This window comes from Perca fluviatilis, chromosome 8 (assembly GCF_010015445.1).
Source record: "Perca fluviatilis chromosome 8, GENO_Pfluv_1.0, whole genome shotgun sequence".
NCBI lineage: Eukaryota > Metazoa > Chordata > Actinopteri > Perciformes > Percidae > Perca > Perca fluviatilis.
In genome coordinates, this window is record NC_053119.1 from 25,689,365 (window position 1) to 25,703,555 (window position 14,191).

The 14,191-nt window shown below is 41.1% G+C and overlaps 1 protein-coding gene across 2 annotated transcripts; it reads right to left on the bottom strand.

Annotated features, from left to right (window-relative positions):
* Nucleotides 1-3,370: 3,370 nt before the first annotated feature.
* lrrc56 (leucine rich repeat containing 56) lies at nt 3,371-13,308 on the bottom strand. 2 transcript variants are annotated; one of them, XM_039807606.1, is made up of 13 exons: nt 13,206-13,308; nt 12,712-12,892; nt 12,129-12,216; nt 11,267-11,327; nt 9,945-10,041; nt 9,519-9,716; nt 6,710-6,887; nt 6,386-6,616; nt 6,079-6,146; nt 5,334-5,476; nt 4,867-5,060; nt 4,406-4,754; nt 3,371-4,037 (listed from the first exon to the last, which is right to left on the bottom strand). In XM_039807606.1, exons 2-13 carry the CDS (start codon nt 12,877-12,879, stop codon nt 3,827-3,829), a joined length of 1,986 nt encoding a protein of 661 aa, XP_039663540.1. In that variant the 5' UTR covers nt 12,880-12,892; nt 13,206-13,308; the 3' UTR covers nt 3,371-3,826. The 2 variants fall into 2 exon arrangements, with proteins under 2 accessions (XP_039663540.1, XP_039663541.1); XM_039807607.1 differs by having other exon boundaries at nt 3,371-4,042.
* Between the last annotated feature and the right edge of the window lie 883 nt (nt 13,309-14,191).

A 14,191-nucleotide genomic window follows, 5' to 3' on the forward strand; every position in this document is an offset into this window, starting at 1 on the left:
CTTCTGTAATAATCTTTTCATCACATAAAACTGTCATTAATAAAGTGTCTGTGCTGTTCCCTAAACAAAAGGAAGAGAAACCATGCTATCACCGACCTCAACAAGGTTGGCCAATTAGATTTGTACTGGAATGCTTCAATTGACTTTTTGAAAAATGTGTTGGCCCAAGCATGTCTATAATAAAGTACTGAAAAGCTAAATAACTCACAAAATAATCTATAGCATATAAAAGGTACATCATATATCCCTATATCCAGATGAATTTAGAAAAAAAATGAAAATGAATGCTGTCCCCTAAAACCACTGAATCATGTTTATGGGGTCACATGTGGGTTTGCCAACACACGTAAACTAAAATAAATGTTGTATTCGTCCCACAAATTACGATCAGTGGTCTAAAACGAGACTTTTTCCAAGGCGAAAACAAGAACAAGAAACTTTTTTTCTTAAAAGCATGCCAAGATACTGTAATATCAAAATCATGTATGCAATATTAGTAGGCCAGAAAACCAGTTTCTCTCCTAGTCCCACAGCATTTCTTCTGCTAGGTACTGAACAATGACCTTGAAACAGATTGAGTGGGATATGCAGTATTAGCTGCAGTATATCAATTCTGCATTACAAAACAATGAGTCAGAGGACAAACTGCTGATATAACTTCTCCATACAGTGTGACGTTGCTTTTTGAAAAAAATATCTCTATTATCTCTGATTGCTTTTATACAAAAAATCACAAAAGCTAAAAAAGTTCATTCATTTAATTGGTTTTTAGTTGAAAAATAATTCTCTGATGTGTATTTGGAGCTGCTGAGGGGCTCGATCATGTTAAAAGTAAACCAACATTAATGGTGGAACTCAGGCAGGTATATATTAATACAAAGACAATGAAATTATCTGTATACATTAAATGTATTGTATCAGCACACAGGTTTTTCACCTTCCTTTGTCACAAAAATGAGATTAAATTCAGAAAGCTCTAAATCTAAAGCAGTAATTGTGAGTAACTTAATGGCTTTTGTATACCATTATGGACTGCATATCTGCATGTGGTTGTAAAGGTGTCAACAGAAAGTAAGTTATGGAGCCTTAATATCTTATCTTGCATTGAATGGAATGTTCCTTCCAGCTGTAGTCTTATTTGCACTAGCAGCTTCTCCGGGGCCTGTCTGAACTCATACTGTAGGTATTTCCAGTTATAACGCCTGCGAGGCAAAGTGACCTGTATCAAGTCGAAACAAGAAGCAAGCTTCTTATGCTGATTTAATTAAATTGGCATTCCCTTTCAGTCAAAAAGTTATGTTGGTGTGTGTTTTTGTTTCCCTGTAATTTATTCACACCCATCTTGTTAGCTGCAGTTACAACATGAAGGAACAGCAGTATTGCATGCAGATAGATTATTATATAAAACTCCTCTGATAGCTGTGAGTCCTACTTGATATGATTATACATTTAAATGAATCACAATAACCACATCTGGTATTTGTTTTAGTGGTATTCACAGCATGTGTTGACACAGTTTCTCCACTTCAGTCTGACAGAAAGATATGCAGCTTGTGTGTATTTGTGACAGGGAGGGACTTATTTTGCTGTTGTGTGCTCTATTATCCATTATTGTTTACCTTGATAACATTAGCCTCCTGTTTTCATTTTATGATTATCTCTGGGAAAAAGGTTTCACAAAGCAAATTTGTGAAGCGGTGGCACTGCAGTGCTATAATTATCTTTTTAATTAGATTGTTTGGTTAAAAAGGCCACCTCCATGGACCCTGGCTTTTCTACAGTGTTGTTTTATTAGATAAAAGAGAGACAACGGCTTTTTAGAAGAAACCATTTCCCCTTTGACAATTGTGGTAACTCAAAATGCTTTAAAGAAAATAAATCATTGCTAATAAACTAAACTGAAATGGTTAACTATAAATCAAACATATTAGAGGAACTTGTTTTTCTTTACAATCAGATATTCAGCTTTTCTCACAGTGTCTACCATTCCAAAGCAATGGAGGAAAACAAGGTCCTTTTGGTTTGTCACATCATCTGATAATAATTGGGGAGTGGAGGAAAGCTTCTCACAGGCCAGATAAGGTCCCCAGTCCCGACCAGCTGTGAGAATGATCCCTTTCAGAAAATTACAAGACTGTTCAGAGAAAAGTAGGTGGACACTATCCCACTTTCCCACCATAAAATGCCTCTCCTTTCATTCCACTCTCCATCATCTGTGTCCATGAGAAGCAGTAGCACCGGTGAGAGGGGAGCAGGGCTGAAAACACCTGACAGGGAGAGAGGGAGCCAAGCAATGCAACAAACCAAGCTGCTCTGTGAGAGGATTATCAGAGGTGATATAGTTAGGCTATGTGGTGGAAACAGTTGCTAGAAGACAAGAAATGCGCTAACACGTTACATAAGAGCTGTCTCACAGTTGAGTGGACATACACACATTATACACTCCTATGTCTGACACGTGTACATCTCTTAATCCATCGCTGCGGTGAGGAGTTAGCAGTGCTCTCGAGGTCTAATGACTGCCTGTGCCTTGTTACTTTGACTCATTTATTTACATCCTGTTTGTGTGGACAGAACTGAAGCACATATGCCAGAAATATGGGAAGTGCTTTAATGTGTGTGTGTGTGTGTGTGTGTGTGTGTGTGTGTGTGTGTGTGTGTGTGTGTGTGTGTGTGTGTGTGTGTGTGTGTGCGTGCATGCGCATGCTCACATCAGGTATGACACCTTCAAAACGAACCGCTACCTTTAACATTATACGTCCTTAAGAACTAATAAGGTATTAGATGTGGCTGCCTCTCTGGTCCTCATCCACCCAAATCACAACTGTGTCTCAGGACACGATCAGTCTGAGTGTCCTTCATGGTGCAATGGATGGGTAATTTTCCATAGCTCTAGGAAGACAACAGGATATGTCACAGTTAGAACATATAAACTCTAAATGGACTTGATTTGTTCCACTCCATTACTCATGCTGTGTATCAGTCAATACATCATGAATTCTCTCCTGTATTGGCAGTGTGCAGGGCCAAACCATGCATGCTTAATGCTAGTATATTGTAAATTACACAGTATGATGCAGATGTTGCCATGCAAACAAACAGGGAACAACATGAATGAATCTTGTGTTTCAAGGTGGTGGATTTAAAGGGTGGCTCGACAGAGGTGGTTAGAACATAGACTACCTATGGGTTAAAACAACGGAATTAGGTTTTGATAGGCAGTGCCCTCAAGTGGCCAAATGTGACTATTACACCATGATTACACCAGGACAATCACTGTCACTGCAGAAAACGTTAGCTGACATTGTCCTTCACATTTTAGCAACCATACAGCTCAGTTTTAATAAAAAAAAAAAAAGAGAATCTCAACTCGATTGAAGTTTTTGTTTTAATTGGGTAAAACACAAGGTAGCATTTGAGTTAGAACAATTCAAAGTTTCAACCTGAGAAATGCAAAAGTGAGGTTTTAGTCACATCCCCTTTATTATTCATCCAACACAGCCATCAGAAAACCAGCAATTCAGTAGCATTAGAAGGATAATCTCAGTCCTCCAGATACACGGTAGTTCACACTCGTACACTCGTGTTAATTACTCAAAAACTCATGAGTTCACTGAATGTTGGTGTGTGTGAGTCCCAACTCATCTGGGAATGCTTTCAATATATTCTGGGTCTTTTTCTTTTTTTGTTCATCATATGGCAAAAATACAGGTAATTCCAACACACCTCAAAGCATGGAGTGATTGAGCAAGTGAATGCCCCGTAATGTCTTCCATGCTACCACTTTGTTCCTAAGGGTATAGAACGGTCACACTAATCATACTGATCACTGGCCAGGCATCCAAACAACTGCCCATTCTGTGGTCAGTCTGGCTGTGAGCTCCCTCTGCAGGGTTGGTGCATGTGGTGCTGGTGATGTTTCTGTAGAGCTGCTCTGGCTGTGTGAGGACGAGTAATTGCTGGTCTGTCCAGGACTTTGGACATCTGAGGAGTTAGAAGATGCTTGCTGCCAGACTGTATACTGGATAAGTCCATCTCTGTACTGAAGGACAGAGAACCTTTCTTTAGTACCACCCCATATGAAGAAATTAAGTTGAACTCAAAACGGTTACACAGTGTTAATTAACAACTAGTCACGATCAATTGAAGATCACATCATGCATTTGGAAAAAAAGACATGGTCATGTTTTTCAAACAATCACTGATGAATTGTACTAGCATCCCCAGTTTAATTCAAAGTTCAATTCAGTATGCTATCTACAAATGCATAGCATTTAGGAATTTACAACAGTTTAAACTAGATAAGCAAAACAGGAGAGTTAAACAGCAAAATTTATTTTTTTATACTGTATACCGTAAATGCATACACATTGGTATATTAAAGTAAACATTAATAATGCCATACCTTGAACCCATGAGCTCTTTACCCAGGGCACTTGTTGGAGGGGGGCGGGGTATGTGTGCAGGCGGGGGTAACAGAGGCACATCAGTCCTGGTCCACTGCGGGACCCTCTGGAGTGTCAGGTCCGTGTCTCCTGCGGCTGTACCTGTCCCAGGGGAGCGCCCTACTCTGCTGAAATCAGGTGAGTGTTCGGAGTTGGTCTGGCTGAGTCGAAGCCTACGTGCGCGGATCCCTGGTGGCTTGCGATTAGCTGTTGGTGCGGCCTTGAGAGGGGGAGAAGGGCACAGTCTGGTGTCTGGGGACAGGGAGAGTCGAGACACCTCAGGGGATAAGGCCTCTCTGTGATGCAGGTCTGAAAACACAATCATTACAAAAGCTTTAACAGCTGCCATTATAGTACATACATAATTCTCTCAGTCTCTTTATAAGCAACAGCAAAGTATGTTCATTTAGTGAGTATTCACCTGGGGATAGAGACTGGAAAGAGGAATCTGGGGAGTCAAGGCTTTCACCATGCTTCTCCGCTCTGTGTTCTTTATCACTGCTGTCATTCCTTACACCGCCAAAGACTTCTTCTTCATCGTCATCTTCCCCTTCATCACTGTGCTGGATGGCCAGGACCTGTGGTAATCTTTCTGTCTCTATCGCCTGGAGACGGCTGAAAAACAATGTAGAAATATATTTAGTTGTACCCCCCCTAAGGTCAGAGGAAACCAGGTCGACAGCTGAAGCAAGGAACAATTTAGAAGACTTCTAAAATCCTAATAAAATCCCCAATAGATATTCAGTACCCTTTTAACCCCGACTATCTGACTCCTCGTGGGTTGGAGACGGATCATATTCCAATTGCGAACAAAGTGATGTCATCACGAGGTATTTAGTGTGTTTCCAGCTTAAGAAAAAAGGAGAGAATTGTGTAAGTAGTTAGTACCTGCTGTGCTGCTCCCTCCAAGCTCTAAGCTCTGCAAACACATCAACGCGTTCTCTGACATCATGCTCCTCAAAGTCGTACGTGTGTTCCGGTACATGGATGGGCAGGTCCCGGGGGGTGAAAGTAGACCTGGTGGGTGCAGTCTAGGAGACCAAAGAGAGGGAGAATGAACATGAACGGTAGGAGAGGAAGCTATGAAACATAACTGAATAGAGGCCAAGGAGCTGAGTACATTGAATATGGATGGATAGTGAAGTAATGGTCAGAGAGAGAGGGAAAGCAAACACAAGAGGGGCAGACAGAACAGGAGGGGAAGGTTAGAGGAAGGCAGAGTGACAGCAGCGGTGTGTGTATATGCCAGTATGACAGATAACATGGCATTGGCAGTGAGAGCCCCATCTGTCAAGTCTCTCGGACACTGTTGCACCCTTCACACATCTCCATCCCCTGTGTCCTCCCACCACCGTGCCTGTCCTCTCAGGTTTTTGTCCTCCTGCTAATAATTAGCTCCTTCTGTTTAGACTGACATGACATTAAAGAGATGAGCTGGTGGTGTCAGACAGCCATAATGGCCTGCCAAAGCCCATAAAGCTTGTTGTTCCTCTCAGTTGGAACTAAATGGTCTACTGTATGGGAAAGGGCATGCGTGATAGCGTGATAGATTGGCGTGGATTCATTTGGGATTCAGGAACAAGGCTGAATTAAAGGAATGTTGTTGTTTCTCCTTCCAACACACACCACCTACCCTCAACTTTTCTCTTCTTGCTCGAATAGCCTGGACTGGGTTTCCACAGAACAGGATCTTGCCAGCTCCTTCAAAAAGCAACGAATAAGAGAAACATTTCAGTGAATCCATCTGTTTTCTGACACAAAAGCAACCCTCTTGGTGGCACTGTTGAGTAAAGACTGCAAAGTGTATCTGTACAGGGGGAAAGGAACTGGCACTAAAACGAATCAAATGTAGAGATGAAAATGCTGAGACAATGTGGCTGGATGTAGAAGATCTCACAGTGGAAACATCAGTGTGAAAAACAGCCACAAGTGTGCCTAACCATGCGTCAGGATGCTGGTTTCTGCTTCCACTGTTGCTAGATCGGAGTCTGCAGATCCAGGTCTGGATCCAGGAGGGGAAAGAGCTCCAGGCCCGGTCGCTGACATGGGTCTGGAGCCAGTGTGGGGTCTGGAGCCTGCTGACGAGAGGGGCCAGACGCAAGAGCGGCTGGAAGCAGGGCGCCTTGCAGAGCCAGGTCTGCTGTAAGGACATGCGCTGTCTGCCGTTTCCTCTACAAAGACAGAAGTGATTGGCCCATTAAATACACAGCTGTAAATAACTGGTGTGCATCGAATCACTCAAAACAACATATACATACACACACCGTCTTTAGTAGCTGCCTGAGAGGAGTTGCCGTCTCTGATGGAGTTTCGGAGAATGTCCCAGTCTTCTCCCATGGTGCTGATGCAGCTCAGCCCGTCTTCCTCCACCCTTAAATCGTCTAGGTAACGCAGCTGGGGAACCAACTCCCTCACTGCAGCCCGATAACTATAGTCTGCTGTCTGGGTAGAAGGGAGGAAGCACAGGAAAGAGAGAGGCAGAGTGAATGTAGAGGACAGACAGGTATTTAAAAGGGGACCAAACGTCAGTATTACATGATGGATGGGGCGTTAAATGTACACACGGTAGTGTACACTATGTTACACTTAGTGCCTGACTGATATTTTAATGAGCACTTTCTGAAAAAAATGCGTACAGACTGATGAATGTGGAAAAATGCTAAAGTGAACATGTCTCACGCATAACCTATGAATTGTCAAACCTAATACAAAACATCTTACAGTCCACACAGTAAATTACATTGGTTTTGAAACTGGTAGTGATATCAACTCATACTGTATTCTGTCATTTCTCATTCTTTTATGGAGGTGAGATGCTGTACCGGCTGTTTATTCCATTTGAATGACTTTCACCAGCACACTAAATGAACTGATCCATTGTTTTATTCAGTTGAAATGTCCATTCAGTGGTTTCAGTTCATGTGCCAGTGACAATTATATAAAAGATCTGTGCTAGACATAGACTGATCCATTTAATGATTTTTGGTACTCCAGTTGGCTCCAGAGGTAAGTGGAACTGTTACGCTTGTAATCTAAATGATATTCCATTAGAAGGTACACTATACTGTACGTTAGCTATACTAAGTAATGCATAACTATATATTATGGGCTACATCATGCCCTTCAGATAATAATAGAAACAGGATATGTTGTAAAGAGATGTCAGGTGAGGTAATCATTTTGACGCACATTTGAAAAAAATAAATATTGATTCATACAGTCAACCAAATCAGTGATACACTAGCAGTCCAGCCATAGGACATTTCTAAATGTGTCAATAGTTACTAGCATCACATTCATATAATGCATATTAGCTAGCCTTAATTATTTCTTTTTTGCACTCGTTTTGAACATTATGGCACTTCAGTGAATCTGTGGAACTTCTTTCAGAGAGAGAGAGAGAGAGAGAGAGAGAGAGAGAGAGAGAGAGAGAGAGAGAGAGAGAGAGAGAGAGAGTCTCCAGTAAATCACTGAGCTACTGAGCGATCACATTAGAGCTCTGCACCCCTTCACCAAACCACACAGATGCAGTGAATAAAAAAAAAAAAAAAAGAGAGAGTGAAGGGCTGGCAGGGAAGAAACGAAAGAGAAAAGAGGAGGAGAATGAGGGGTGGTTGAGAGGAAGTAAGCGGATGTGTGTGTTTGATGGAAAGAGAGAGAGCAAGAGGAGTGATAATTTGGCAAGAGAGCAAACCCAGGAACCCCGCAGTCGCTACAAAGCACAAGCCTAATGCATATTCAGCTCAGCATCTCCCCTCATTGCCCTAGTTTCCTAATTATGCTGGTGGGTGTAAATAAACACATTCACAGTGGCCCAAAAAACTCACAGCACAATGTGTCTCGAATCAGCAGAAGGTGGAAATGCAGCTTCTACCTTGTATATCCAGGTACACTCAGTTTCACTACAAGGGTCCATGGTAAGCAGCTTTATGCACTAGTCATTTACACCCAAATAAAAATATATTGGTCAGTTTTCAAAGAAATAAAACAGCTCTGTAATGTAGTAATAAAGCATTTTGTCTGTGTTATGATGACTCATGATGACTTAAGTATAATTATTTTGATGCCTCCTGCTCTCCCAGTGTAGACCCAGATGGAGACCCAGATACTTAGCGATGAGATCACACGGAAACTTTCATGTCTCAGCACATGCTGATTACATTTCGGCAATTATCTGACAAAGCCATGAGGACTGACAGCCTGCTAGCACAGGAAAGACAACTAACCGAAAAATACTTACGTCAGAACCACAAGTTGCATTTGCAAGTTCGCTTTTACAACATCAACTGAATAAAACTGTTTTCTTTTGAGGAACTCGGCCCAGCTCCTTGCTCAAGCTTTTATTCAGCTTCAACCATTCTCTATTTTATATATATATATATATATATATATATATATATATATATATATATATATATATATATATATATACACACACACACACACACACACACACATCTTTTACCTGATTGTTGTGAATCTGAGCCTTGTGGTATTTGGTGTTGGCTACTTCAGGTGTCAATGATCAAGAATTTTACATATGCTAATCTGGATAAGAACATTAGCTAAATGTTTATTGGACACGTGCACAGAAAACATGTACACACATACATACACACACAACACACACACACACACACATATACATACACACACACACACACACACACACACACACACACACAGACACCTCCATGAAAGGTGCATTACCATCAATGTCTGGATGGTGACACAATTGCTGATCAGGAATTACTGTTGGTCTTAATTACAGTACAGGAGATACATGACTTTTGTAGCTAATTTTGACTCTCCCTGATGTCTCAAATTCTACTACACTACACCTTTGAAACCATGCTTATTTGTCAAATACCTGTGTGTGCTGACTCACAGAGGACCAACAAGGAGTCTGACAAGGACAGGAAAATAGGTATGGTGAAGAAACATCCAGCATTTGGAGTTGTAGTGATCTACTGTATGTTACCTTACTCAAGTGCCATCACTTTTTGCACAAATATAAAATAATGATATTTAGTTTTGTGGTATAAACAAAAGAAGCAGAACATAACCCCTTACCTGGATGGCAGTGGGGTTTGGGTGCACGCACACAGGGTTTCCCTCCAGGGTGAGTGTCTGGAGTTTGCCACACAACCCAAGATACTGAATCTGGACTAGGTCATCCACATCATTCCCTTCCAGATCTAACAGTTGCAGGTTCATTAGCATGCCAACCTGACTCAGGTCGGACACTTTATTATAGGCCACATACAATTCCTGAAACAGAGAGAGGACGTACATGCAGGGTAGTAGAGATTGGTAGAGGGGAAGAAAATGTGTCTACATTTGTTAATTATTTACACCTTTAAAACATATTATATCATCATTCAAAACATGTAATAAAAATAAAACTTTTTTTTTCTCTCTCTTTTTCAACCCCAAAACAGTTTGCTGAGTTGTTGAACAGTCTCTCCACTGAGCCATTTGTAACCTATAAACCACTACCTTGAGGGAGGAGAAAGTAGAAATGCCATCTAGGTCTTGGAGGGAGCAGCGAGACATCCACAGCACCTGCAGGTGGGAGAGGGTGGTTCCCAGGTCTCTAAGGAGACAAAATAGCACAAACTTGATTTAGAGGCAGGGAAGGGAGTTACACAACACAGCGAATGATGGGAAAGGCTATCCAGTCCCTTGGCTACTGAAGCTAGAAACGCTTTTCTCTTCCACAATATGCAGGCCTCTTCTCTGCCTCCCAGTTGTCTCTACACAGCACACCCCTGCTCTGACCCTTCCAAAAGAGTCTCAGTCAGTGTATCTACAACCCTGTAACAGCCTCTCAACTACAGCTCCCACAGCCCAGAGCAGGAAATGCTATCAGAGGCAATGCACGTCCGGCTGGCTCTGCTCTGCTACTCTCAGGGTGGAGCGGACAGCGCCCTATCTTTCTGTTTGTACTCTCTTATCCCTCAGCGGGCTCTCGGGTAACAATTCTCCACCTGTCCTGTGTGTGTGTGTGTGTGTGTGTGTCATCCTGGAGGTTTATTGCTTTTCTTTTATCAGATTGTTGATGACACAGCTGTGGCTGCAATCAAACTGGTAGGACAATCCAGGAGAAACGGTGCATATTTCCTGTCTTTTTTTCCGGGACTGTCCAAGTAGACAAATCTGAAAGCTGATATGCCACAAACCCCTTTGTGTCCTGTTGTGAGACAGGTGGGTGAACCTGTTCCCCATGTGTATTTATCTCTAAAACTACTGAACACCAGATCTGTTGGCGTCTGGTTTACATGCAGCAACATGCATCTTCCATGCAGAAAATTTTCTATTATAAGTCCCTGTTGGAAAACCTTGGCAGAAGCAGAGCCGAGCTCTACACACGCACTGCAACCACAGTGTTTTTTACCATCAAGTACACATCCTTGTGATTTCTGACCTGCTATTCTGCTTCAAAGAACTGTCTTTTTATAGGCCTCTCGCTAAAGGATGACAGCAATCCCCATGTTGTCCATCAAATCACAGTTTCTCTTTATGGAAAGACCTGCACCTGCTTGCTTTGCTTTTAAAATGTAAGTTAAACATGAAATGGGTCATACAGTGTCAAGAAGCGTACATCAGTTGCACAAATTCAGTTTAGTTTAAAACTGTGTTTTATTTTTGGTTTCGGGATTAGCAGCTTCCTAAGAATCTCTAGTATTTCATGATGTCAACATAATAGGAGTGTGACTTTGTGTGTTCTCTTAGGAAAAGGCTGTTGTTGTTTTTTTCAAGAACACCAAGCAGAAAGAAAACAAAAAGGTGGCATTTGTGTTATGTAACTTTATGCTTACCTTACTGACATAATTGTGCTGTTGTTCATTTTGAGCTGCACCAGCTTGGGCAAGTAGGCACCTGCAAGATGATCAGATAAACAAAGCCATTTTTCTCATGTTTGTGTGACATAAGGGTGATTATGTTTTGGGATTCAAACTCCTGGTTTAATCACCTCACCTTTAGTCAACTCATCAGGCATTAGATGTCAATTAGTTAAAAAGGAAGAGCACCTACAGTGGCAGGCTAGGCATGACTCACACATGACCAGACACTGCTCTGTCAGGCCTGCGCTCGTTGTGCAATCTACAGTTTTTTCAGGACTAAGGTGATGATAATGAAGATGCTCCTACACCATTATCAGCTCAGTCATCCTGCACTGAGGTTGGAACACCTGAGAGGAAATCTAGTACGGATACGTTGTGTGCGTCATAGCAATGTCTTTATTTGTCTCTTATCTGGTTCTGGGTTGTCTTTTTCTATGTGGTCATTGTAAGCATCGGTTATGAATCATCAGTGTACACAGTGTTAAAAATCTGTGTCAGACTTTCAGTGTTTTTCAAATCTGTGTCAGACTTTCTATTTTTCAAATCTGTGTCAGACTTTCGGTGCTTTTCAAATCTGTGTCAGACTTTCGGTGTTTTTCAAATCTGTGTCAGACTTTCAGTGTTTTTCAAATCTGAATTTAAGTTTAATAGGAGTTACCGTATATGGATATGTTTGCAACTTCCATAAGGAACACTAGACATAAAAAATAAAACCAATACAAACAACAAACGGTGAGCCCTAATGAGTACACATACAAACTTTTTGTACCCGTGCAATATGGTTTGAAATAGTTGATTTACATTTGTAAATGCCCTGATGTACTGTGTAGCTTACCAAAGTTAGCCAGTGTATTTTCTTGTGTGTCTACGCAGATCTCCAGCGAGGTCACGTGAGAGAGGTCCCGAGTTCCACACAGCGATTCCTGTGAGGGGCAGAAATGAATTAACATGTGCTGAACCGGATTTGGTCTCTACTCAACATAGTTTCATCATTCAATATTTACCTCAAACATACACCTATTCATTTGATTTAATTCTGTCTGCCCACCTCACCTTGACACAACAATCTGCACAGCTTAGTAAGTGTTCATAGAGTCGTTCATCAGGCGTAGGAGAGGGCAACAACAGAATGATCTCATGGCAATACACACATAAAATACAGTAGACATACATGTTGACATGTGCAATGTTATCCCTCAACCCCAGGCTCCACAGACATCTTGGAATTCAGCTATGTTAATGCCTCTCCTAGGCTACTGCTGTACACTAAAATGAAAATAACAGATATCTCAGACAATAGAGGCTACCGCCTATTAGGCACATAGACTAACCACGTGTATCAGACAAAGACAATGGAGAACTGGGTGTATCAGTGGGATGAACACTGACAGCATCCTTAGGCACTTCTGTGAACTTACCAGCTTCTCTGGAGAGAGGTAAAGCTCCACTGCTACTTCAGAGTCCTCGCAGGGTTTCGTGGCAGGAGTTGGGTTGATGTGGCCTGATCCACTCAGCTCAGTCACTAGGACCCGTGCTGTGCCGGGCCGGACCTCCTGGGGCACAGAGCCATGATGACAGCAACTCATCTCTCACGGCTGCCTGAAATGAACAATAAGGAAGTCTCTTACCAACATGCTTGAATGGCTTTCTAAACAAAGAGGAAATACGAAGTAGTAAACTCTCTATATTTAGTTTATCTAACTATCGTTACATTTAGCTTAGCTTACAAACTAACGTTAGCTAGCTTTAACTGATATGGTTTTCTAAATGTTGACCTAATGAGGGAGGCAAATTAATTAATGTTCTACATCTAGCTAAGCTCATTCCAGCCACATGTACTTCCAACAGAATATTATATAGTAGTTTAATATAAAATATATATATATATATATATATATATATTTAACATTACCTGTTGCAGGAAACTGCAGGCTAAAAAGATCTAACGTTATACATTTTACAGACTGAGAGCACTTTGCTTACAAGCAAAAGTTTGCTTGACAACCACATACGACTTCCTGGATACGGCACGGAACGACCCGTGGCTCCCTGGGATATGTAGTGCACGTGTAACAGTTATCGATTCAGTGGAACTCTTGAGGTTAAACGTTAACTAATAAATAGCATATATGGCTACTATTATCAAAGATAAATTTGTAAGCCTCAGTTTTTACCATTTACTAACGTTACAACCACCCGCCTAATCTGTTCTGGTGCTGCCTTCACATGCTCGTTGTAAACTCTGGCTTTGAATATGTCAAATTCATGTGGTTGAAATTATAATCATTTAAATAATTGTATATTTTTCCTGATGGCTGTTTATCTCAATTTAACACTAAATCTACTTTTGGATGCAGTGTCAGAATGAAGAGGAGCCATGTATGCCTATGTTGATTCTGATTTCTTTAGACTAAATATCTTAAAATTAGAAAAAAACAAAGTTTTAGACAAAAAAAAAATAAAAAATAAAATAAATTAGCAGGGATGTAATATTCTCCACCAGAAGTGCATGTTTTTCCGGTAACGAGCGGGCTTTGTAAAACAACCATTAGGCCAAAATTATTTCAAATCTAGGGGGTATATTTATAAATAAAATGTCTAGTCAATTCTTTTTTTTTTATGCTCAGAAAATTATACAGTTTGGTTGGTGGTTAGTTTTCTCAAGTGGGTGGGGTTGTGCTGTAGGAATTTGGAACTATATGATCTCAGTAATAATAAAAAAAAAATCTCTCGCCAAATAATAATAATAAAAATAAAAAAAACAGGCCTTCATCACCACATTCAAATGTTTGCAGCATATGTTTGCAGGGATTTATTGTCTGTCGCGTTTAAGTGACACTTTGTACTCTTGGATTGAAGTACTACTGGAAGTCAGCTCTTCACGTCTTAATAACCGCG